Source organism: Phragmites australis, chromosome 21 (assembly GCF_958298935.1).
Source record: "Phragmites australis chromosome 21, lpPhrAust1.1, whole genome shotgun sequence".
Taxonomy (NCBI): Eukaryota; Viridiplantae; Streptophyta; class Magnoliopsida; order Poales; family Poaceae; genus Phragmites; species Phragmites australis.
The window spans coordinates 17,769,215-17,779,716 of record NC_084941.1 but is presented as its reverse complement, the minus strand read 5'-3'; the positions used below and the strand labels follow the sequence as shown (position 1 = coordinate 17,779,716).

Genomic DNA, 10,502 nt, shown 5'->3' with positions numbered 1-10,502 from the left:
TAATGATAACATAATTAGTGGGACTAACATGTTTGTCAAATATATGTTTTAGTAGGGCTCATGGATGCAACAAAAGAGAAGTCATTGAAGCTGAAACAAAGAGAAGAATGAATTCGATTTGTTCCATAAATTTTGATGTGACCAAATAGGATGGATTTGTTATAATAATGTATAGCTCTTTACAAGCTTTCCATAGAGCTCAAGATCATCAAAATCGAAGTTCGGAACGAAAAGTTATGCTCAAAATACATAACGTTGTTCTGTTGAAAATTACCTGACCGAATAATCCAATTCTTATATCAAAATTAGTTTGGTGCTACACCAGATAATCTGGTGAGAACAATGAAAAATAGTCCGGTGTTCACAGAAAGTTTGGAGTGGAGTTTTTTTGCCTCACTAGATGATCCGATGTTCATAAAATAAACACACCGGACTATTATTTCTAGAGAGCTTCAAAATGAACATATGCACATAGGATAATCCGGTGCATTTGTTCGGTGTTTAATGAGTCGTCACAGGATAATCCGGTGTTCACATATGGGTTTGAGTGGGTTCCAACGGCTAGTTTCTTCTATTGTACTCACTGGATGATCCGGCAAGCACCAGATCATCCGGTGTTCACAGTTTTTCTGAGCCATTGGGGCAATTGCTAATTGGCGGGTTTGAGACTATAAATACCCCTCCACTTAGTTATTTGAAGGTGTGGTTGTTCAGAGAAGTTCATAGACACTTGAGAAGACATTCAAGCGACCATAGTGCTTAAAGTGATCGTCCAAGGCAATTAAGTATAAGATTAGAGAGTGATTGGTACTTATATGCCTAGAGAGAGTTGTAGCTAGGTGCTGCGATTTTGAGAGGGGATCAAGGAGTGATCCTAACTGTGTACCGAGAGGTACGCCAGCGCCTTGGAGTCTTGGTGACTCGTTGGCATCTTGTTGACCCTCCGATTTGGTGTGGAGCGACGGCAAGGTACGTGTACGAGGATGCGGAGACCCTTGCCTTTGTGGTTCAAGCTCCGAAGTGATCATGGTGGCAAGTGACCGGAAGAGGCTTATGGTGAGGCCTTGCCTTGGTGGCTTGGTGGCTCATCTGGCTTGAGACCTTAGTGGCTCAAGGGCTGTGACCAGGTGCCGACCGGGAGCATATCCTTTGTGGAGCTCTAACATGGACTAGGGGTGGCATTCATACTGTTGATATCACGGGATGAAAATCTCTTGTGTCGAGTTTGGTCCCTCTACCTTATTTATGCTTCCGCATTTACATTCTTGCAATTTATCTTCCTAAATAGGTCGCAATCTCTTGTGAACAGTAGAGTAGATACACTAGATAAACCTAGAGCACATTTAGAAAAAAAATTGATATATGTTTATCTTGTGTAGTTTTTGGAGCCAGTTTAGTTTTTAAATGTCCTAATTTACCTCCTCTTAGGACATCACCGATCCCTACACACGGCAAACTGCTAACCAACGTAGAATTCAGTTTTGCCTCCAACCAACGCAAGTAAACACCCCTAAAAAATTGCACCCTCCAGCCACTAGTGGCCGCAGAATGCGAGGGGGCCGGGAAAGGGAAGGCAAATGAAGCGTTGGTATGACCAAAGTTAAAAGGCGAAAGGTGAATCCAACGCCGTACAATTTTATTCATACATATTCATACATATATACACACATACATTCATATATCATACATGCATACGTACTTACATGTACACATACATACATACCTACGTACACATACATATACATTCATGTGGTATAACCGCCTTAGAAGCTTCATTGTCTTGGCTAAAACGATGACAATAGTTCTAATAGAACGCGCCCTCCGCCCGCTCGTGGTCGAAAAGCGCGAGGGGGCCCGGGAGTCAGGGAGCTAAAGTTTTGGTCAATCCTGCACATGTTGTAGATTTTCACTAGCTACAAAAGGGCTTGATCGATCTTGCACAAGTTTTAGAATTTTTCTAACCCTATGAAAACACATTAGTTTCAAAGAAGTATAGGACCGAGGCAAGAATTGAGATCGACCCCATCTCCGGCTACTGCCACGGGGTCTCCAGACTCTCCAGCCTCCAATGAGCCCCGCCGCGCTTACCGCTGAGGGGGTGGTGTACTGCCCCCTTAGCCTCTCCATTGACTTCGTCTTCAGCTACAGTCGAGGGGGGCTCCAGATTGTGCAGCCTCCGATGAGCCCCATCGCGCTTACGGCTAAGGGGTGGCGTACTGTCCCCCTCAGCCTCGCCATCAACTCCGTCTTTAGCTACCACCGTGGGGGGCTCCGGATGGTGCAGCCTCTGACGAGCCCCGCCACGCTTACCGCTAAGGGGGTGGTGTATTGCCCCTTCAGCCTCATTGTCGACTCCACCTCTGGCATTCACCGTTGTGGGGGTAGCGGGCTGCTTCAGCCTTGCCAACGACTCCACCTCCGGTCCATCGTTGAGAGGGTAGCGGGCCGCCTCAGCCTTGTCGATGACTCTGCCTATAGCTTCCACTATTGAGGGGGTAGTGGGCTACCTCAACCTCGCCATCTACTTAGCCCTCGGCTTCTGCCGCTGAGGGCTTCAGATAGCTCTGCCCCCGTCACGCCCCTCAGCCTCGCCATTGACTCCACCTTTGACATCCACCGCTAAGGGGATAGCACGCTGCCTCAACCTCATTGTCGACTTTGCCTCTGGCTTCCACCATCGATAGCTTCGGACGACTGTCTCCGTCACGCCCCTCAGCTCCGTTGACAACTTCGCCCTCGGCTTCACTGTGATGCTTCGGCCGATCTAACCTCCGCCGAGCATCGTCATGGGCTCCGGACCATGTCACCTCTATCAAACCACAACGCCATTGCTTGCGACCATCGTTGAGAGGTTTTACAAGGATCGGAAGCTGTTAGGGGTATCCTAACACCTCGGTAGGACTAGAGCTAGTTCTTTGATCATTTGCTCGCCCCTCGTAACCTTAGAGCCGTAGAAGAGGGGTACTGTTAGGGGAATGCCTCAGTCTGGAGATATTTAGACGATGCACTGTGATATTACTATAGTTGTCATAGTATCTTAGCCATCATATGGTATGTGAAGGGGTGAAATGAAAAAAGTATCCCTCTAGATATATGATTATAACATAATATCTCAGGGGCAAATCTACAATTTTTTCTACCCCTTATCTCTATAAATATGCCCTCCAAGGGCAGGAGAGAGGGTCCCAGAGGTTTTTTCCATTACACAAATCCCGTCTCTATCTGCTCTCTCCTTCTGGCTCACAGATTCTTCTCCAAGCTTGACTCTCCTCTCTAGAAGAGGCTCTCCTCGTACATATTCGGGGAAGACATTTCTCTTCACCCAACATTCCACGGTCTAAGATACAACATATGCGCTGCTTGTGAATTTTCTATATGCATTGGCTGACAATTGTTCCTGATGCGCAATATATATTATGATCTTGATTAAATTGAAATACAATAGTGGATCACGAAACAAACATTTATAGTGTCGTGTGGTTTCACCCAACAATTCAATTTTCCTACTGTTTTTCATTTCTAAATGTTCTCATCAGCATATTCATTCGCATATGTGCACCCATCCGGTTTACTAGCTATGCATTACTGACTTGAGGGGGAATGCTCAGTTATGCCATATGAAAGTGGATGCACAACAAATTGTTAGTTTTCTGTCAACACAAAATAAAAAGAATTATACAAGTGTATAGAATTTGTTTCCCTAAATAAACCACGGAAAAACTTCCAGTATTGGTGTTGTCATGGGTCAAACGCATATGGCATGTTCGGCCCTCCCAATAGGGAGGCCGCGATGGCGACGACGATAGCCAAAGCTAAGGCTATGATCGACCTCCACCGCATGTAGAAAGCGGGAGCTGTAGGGCTAATTGCCGCCTCCGCCTCGGCCCAGTCATCATCATCATCATGGAGTCAGGCACCCTAAAATGCGCTAATGCAAAGGCCTGTTTAGTCTGAGCAAATGAAAAGGCGAAGATTCCGTTTCCTAGTTATTCCACATTCATCTTCTGCCCTGCCTTGGTCTTGCCTCGGTGAGTTGCGAGAGGAGAGGAAACAGTGGATTAATGCAGTGATGGCGCCTGCTGCTACGATCTGCAGCGGCCAGATTTGCAGTCTCATGGATCAGGTGCAGCGGCTCATGAATTACCGTATCATTTTCTTTTCCCACCGTTGATATACTCGAGTCCCGAGAGATATGTGCACCATCGCCACGAGCGGCCGCGTGGACTTGCATTGCGTTGCGATTGCGAAACAACGCGCCAGGATAAAATGTGCTTTCACATTGTGTAGCCCATTAGGTAACATGATATAAAGCCCAACGAGGAACAAAGTCCAGACCAACAACATATGAAAAGGGTGGAATGCACGCATTTGCATGCGCAGCTCTAGTTTCAGTGCTTATGACAAACCAAATACTGGCCCATCAGAACGCGCGTTCGGTGCGGCGGCTGTGCGCCTGTTGGCTCGGCGCTCGCGTCTCATGGGGATTTCCCCCGAAGTGCTCGGGTGAGTCCGAGCTGTGTTAAGGTACACACTTATACGTGTTTAATAGTACTACGCGTTTTTGCGTATTGAAGATCTCAAACCTCTCAATCTCATTCTAGTATGTATAGATGTGCACACATGTGATATTCGTGCGTGGGTGTATGACTTGATGTACCCTTAAAAACAATACTATCTCACCATACTGTACTGAATCATCCAAATTTCAGAAGGGAATCTTAAAGAGAAATAAATAAAGAATTATATATATATATAAATATATTAATATTTATAAGATTATATGTTTGTTTCAAAAAATAACAGAAATAAACTATATCATCTATTCATTGAGCGAGATCATATGAGTCCCGACGATTAAAACATTAAAAAATTAGAAAAAATAACATATCACTAGTTCACGAGACGAGATAAAATTATTGCTCTCTGAATAAGCAGCACCTTTATCTCGCCTATTCGCCCTGTCAACAGCACAGCCACAGCGTTGGTTTTGTGGGGAGTGCATGGTGTCAGGGTCATCTTCTGATTGGTCCAGTTGGGCTACTTCACGAGTTCTCCATGGTCGCTTGTTTCTGGACATTGAGCAGCAATCCTCATATTGGGTTTATCATACTTTGATACTCCCAAATCGACTTTAATATCCAAAAGTTAGTCCTAAAAAAATCCAACAGTCCAAGTTAAATATTGGGCTAACTTAAGATTTCCAATATCCAAGTTGGTCCAATAAGGTCCCAGCCAAGCCAGTATGCCCATGGTACGCCAGGTCAAATTTCACCCTGAAGTATATGAAAAATGTTATCTTTCATTTTGAACAATCTGATTTCTCGGAATACCCTATGCTTGTAGTAAACAATAGTAACTCTTTGTCATTTTCTTTAAAATTGAATCAGCATCAAAAGACAATTAAAAGGTTAAGTTTGTCCGTGATTATACTTGTCACCAATTTAGTAACTCATTTAGTTTATGATTTGTGCTTTGTTGAAGAGGAGCAAACTGGTCAGAAATTTCTCAATTGTGGTTTATGTGATGTACTAGATTTAACAGTGTTGGAGCAAGAGATCGTCTTATCCTAGCAAGTACGGTGAGAGTTTTTTCTAACGAGGAGACTCAAGTTTGGAGAGAGGAAGGAACATCACAAATGTATTGATAGTAAAAATATGGACCGAACTAGGGGGAGTATCACATGAAGACTTTGTGATTATGCTCCTCCATGCTGTGTTGAGCGTGCGCTCTTGCTCAGATGACTATGGCCCTTTATTTATAAGGTTGTGCGTAGCTTAGCGTACAAGTCACCGCTATATGCAAAATATCCAGAACCTGGCCAAGTTACATGGTCTTATCCTGAACAACTACTTTTTACCCTACATAGAAGATAAATATATACCATGATAACTATTGGGGTTCCTGTACCCAAAGGAGTGAGCCGGTCACCAATTACGGCTCAACGCCGTGATGCCAGGGGTGTCAGGATAACCTCCATTGTACTGGGGTGTCAGGACAGCCCCCAATAGCCTAGGTAATTAATGCCGGTCACTTCCTTGCAGGCAAAGGATGATCGATGTTCCTCTTCTGACAGATATTTCTTGAGGTCTGATGGCTTACCCTGTAGCCTTTGGGAAGCCTACCCGAGCTCCGGAGACGGGGGCTCCAAGGGGAGGCATGGCTCCTGGTGATGGAGGCTTCGGGAGGTATGGCTCTGGGAGATGGAGGCTTCGGGAGGAATGACTTTGGAAGATGAAGGCTTCAAGAGGCATGGCTCTAGGAGATGGAGGTTTAGGGAGTCATGACTCCAGGAGGTAGTTACTCTAAAACTTAGAAGTCAGAAAATGGCCTTCGAGAAGCGTAAGCACATGAGCATAGGCTAGCTGAGCCAAATAGCCGTCAAGGGTCCTGGACAACGACTCCGAACAAACAGATCCATACTACTTTATGCTTATATGGATGCATGCTTGTCTTTTTCCAGATCAATACATTTGTGACTGGTTATATAATGTAAATGTGCTGTTACTTTCCAGGTTCTTTAATTGCATGTTTTTCCCTATATAAGCTGCATGATATAGAAATTATTTGGTATATTTCTTTTTCTTTGTGCAAGGTCAGATCCAAGTCAGTGGTAATCATGATTGATTTCAAAGAGCTTCATGTACATCACTGGATGTTTTATCCACGTGAAGATACTGTTCAAGCCAATTCACGTTTTGTTAATGACTTGATGGGTTAATCTCACTAGTTACCTCTTTTTGGAAAAGCAATCACAATAGCCAAAGATTGGTTTTTAATTTAGCCTTGGGCCGTCATGTTTATTGTCAAATCAAGTGTTTGCCCAGCATTGTTTCCTTTGGTTTAATTTTATGTTAGTTCAGTAGTTCCTACCACTGTCAAAATGTAGACCACTTTACAAACTTGTTTCTTTGGTTCTGTTTGTTGCCATTCTTTTAATACGAAGATCGCATATTTTTTGTACTTATTATTTTTTAATAACGGAACACTTTATTATCTTATCCTCTGCATTAAAACATGCATATAGCCATTCATTATTACACTGTCAAAAAACAAGATGTAACAAAAATGACCCTATTAGACTATGATTGTGATTTTAGTGATTAATAATAACATAGTCATTAGGACTCGTATGTTTGTCAAGAGTATATGTTATTAGTTCTAATGGATACAATACATGAAGATGCCACCGAAACCGAGGCAAAGTTTGATTGAATTAGAGAAGTCCTATGAAAAATGACTATACCAGATAGTCCAGTGATACCAAAGGTATAGACACCAGAGTATTTTCCAGAACGGTGAAAAACTGAGATGAAATCAGTTTGTTTTCACGGGAAGGTTCGGTGCTTAGGAGTCTACACACACCAGAGTGTTTTCACTCAGAGGAGGAAAGAAATGACTTCACCAGATAGTCTGGTGATCTGTGTGCTCTACATACCGGAGCATTTGTTCCAGAGAAGACTGCAACTATCAAAGGTTGAAGATCAATACACCGAAAGGTCCAGTGACTAGATGATAGTGCACACCAGAGTGTTTTCCAAAGAGTTGCAAAGAGATGAAAATCAACACACCGAAAGGTCCGGTTATCAGAATATGTACTCGCCGAACAGTTGAAAAGTGAAGAAATTGGCTCAATCAGGCTTAAGTATACACACCGGATATTTTGATGATGGAGATGAAGTATATACGAATAATCTGGTATTCAAAAGAAGTTTGAGTGAGGTTTCAACGGCTAGTATCCACTGATGTACATATCGGATGGTCTGGTGCTTGTACTACTGTTGTTACCGGGTCATTCGGTGTTCACAGTAAAGTTGAGTTGTTAGAGCAACTACTAGTCCGTGTGGTTGACGCTATATGTACCCCTCCACTCGTCCAATTGAAGATGCTGGAGTCCAGAGAAATCAATATACACTTGAGAAGACATCCAAGCCATCAAAGTACTAAAAGTGTTCATCCAAGGCTGAAAGTGCATCTAGACCCTCTAAGTGGGTTTTGATGATTGACGGCAAATGGTTAAGAGACTAATATGTTTAATGAGCTTTTGAATAGGTAAAAGTTCCATTGATGAAAGCTAGACAACGGTGGCGATCCCCAAAAATGAAGAAAGAAGATAGCGCATGGTTATTCCAATAGCTATAGCAATTTATTTTGAATTGAGTATAGGAATGCCGTACTATTAAGAGGGATGTAGCATTGAAGACTTTGTTATGAACTTAGTGCTCAAAGTTTACCTCTAGATGAGAGACACATTTCACATTCACGTCACTTGGTTTTAGAAAAAATAGTTGATATCAGAAGTTTCGATGGGTTATATTGGAAGTTCCGATACCAGCCAGAGTGTCTGGTGGTTTAAAAATCTCAGCGCTCGGTATGGTTTTGACTTCACCAGAAGTTTTGATGTTTTTGATCGGAAGTTCTGATGTGTGCTGTAGTGTCCTGTGTAGTTAAATTTCTAGTGCTCGGGAAATTCTCGGCTTGATCGGAAGTTCTGATGATTTTAATCAGAAGTTTTGATGTGAGCTGGCATGTCCGATGTGTTTAAATCTCTAGAGCTCGGGAAGTTCTCGCTTGAATTGGAAATTCTGATGTTTCAGATCGGAAGTTCTGATATGTGTATGTCCCCAGTTCTTGGTTTGAGTAGAACTAATGAATGTTGTTACTTTTCACTGATCGAAAGTTCTGATGTGGGCTAAAAAAGTGCATAACTGCTAGTTTTTGGGGTACCTATAAACACTCCACCTCTCTCATATCTTTAGGTTGCTGGTTCTTTGACAAGTTAGAACCTCTCTAGAGACCCAAAGTTCATCTCTCCACTCCCCTAGCTTTGTGCTACATCTTGTGAAAGGGTTTTGAGTGAGAGATCTAGTGAAAGTGGGTTGATTTCATCTTTGAGCACTAGGATTTATCTCCAAGCATTCTTTGTGCGCATTTGTTACTCTTGGAGATTGAGGTCTCCTAAATGGCTAGGAGTGACTTACGAGCCACCAAATCACTTGTGGTGCGCCGTGAGAGTTTGTGAAGGCCAGATTCCGCCTTCGAAAGGGAAGGAATACCAAGTGGAGCCAAGGAGTGCTTTGTGCAACCTCGTGATGAAAGGATTGAAAGTGACTCGGCTCAAGTGTGACCGAGCTGCTCAATAGAGATGTAGGATCCCGTCAAGGATCCGAACTTCGGAAACAAATTTGTGGTGTCTCCCCTCTTTGGTTATTTCTCTCCTTTTATGTGTTTGCGAGCAATTCGGTTAATATCTTGAGTTAGACTTTGTGCTTGGTAGTTCTTCTCCAAATTGAATAGTATATTATCCTATTGCATCTTGCATTTCATAGTTTAACTCATTGTTGCTCATAGATTTAGCTTTGTTCTATATTCAAGCAAATTGGAAGTTCTGATATTGTATATCGGAAGTTCTGATGACCGACAACTTCATCGTCAAGAGGATGCTCCGGGCTATCACATCAAGAAATGTCACATTGGTGACACTCATCAGGGAGCGACAAGACTTCAATGATCTCACATCTCATGATGTCCTTAGAATAATTCTAGCACATGACTTGATGCAACAAGAGTCTAAGGAAGTTTATGACCTCACCAACCAAGGCTCAAGCTCAAAGAAGCAAGATCTCACCTTGAAAGCAAAAAGAGAAGTTGAATCAAGCACAAGTGAAGATGAGAGTGAAGATCATCAAGGAAAGGATGACATGGCACTCTTTGTTAGAATAATCAACAAGTTTCTCAATAAAAGTGGCTACAACAAGGATAGTAGAAGGAAAGCCTTCAAAAAGTTAAAGGGAAGATATTCATTGAGAAGATGCTATGAATGTGATGAGCTGGGTCACTTTATAACCGATTGTCCGAACAAGAAGGACAAGAAAGACAATGAGAAGAAAGACAAGCACCACAAGAAAGACAAGAGCAAGTATCATAAGAAGAACTACAAAGGGCAAGCTCACATTGGTCAAGAGTGGGATTCCAACAACTCCGACACTGACTCCGATGAGGATGAAGGTGTTGCAACTATTGCCTTTGCAACCACTCCACCAACCAAGTCACTATTTGATCACTCAAGCGACGACGAGGCACCCGTTTGTCTTATGGCAAAAGGGCGCAAGGTATCATCTACTACCAAATCCCTTAACATTGATGTTACTAGTGAGCATGGTAGTAGTAGTGATAGTGATGACGACTTGCTAGATGATTTAAGTAAAATATCTTTACCTATCATATGTGAGTTACTTGAGACAATATAAGGTCAAGAGGAAACTCTCGAGAAGCAAGAAGAATTGCTCATCTTTGAAAAAGAGAGAAACCTTAAACTCAAGAAGGACCTTGCTAAAGAGAGGGAGAAAAATGAAAATTTGGCTAAGATGCTTGAGTTAGCCAAAGCTTCAAATGCTAGTATTGAGAATTCAAATAAAATGCTTCAAGAGAAATTTGATTGCTTAGATAGAGTTTATAAAGCTCTTGAAGTTGAATTTAAGATTGTCAAGAATAGTACCTCCATC

General features: G+C 42.6%; 1 protein-coding gene across 1 annotated transcript; it reads left to right on the top strand.

Annotated features, from left to right (window-relative positions):
* The first annotated feature begins 9,410 nt into the window (after nt 1-9,410).
* On the top strand, nt 9,411-10,247 carry LOC133903194 (uncharacterized). Its single transcript, XM_062344517.1, has one exon. The coding sequence runs from the start codon at nt 9,411-9,413 to the stop codon at nt 10,245-10,247; it is 837 nt and encodes a 278-aa protein (XP_062200501.1).
* The last annotated feature ends 255 nt before the right edge of the window (nt 10,248-10,502 follow it).

Excerpts from the sequence above, each read along its gene's own strand:
- LOC133903194 (XM_062344517.1), top strand. The coding sequence starts at position 9,411 with ATGACCGACAACTTCATCGTCAAGAGGATGCTCCGGGCTATCACATCA.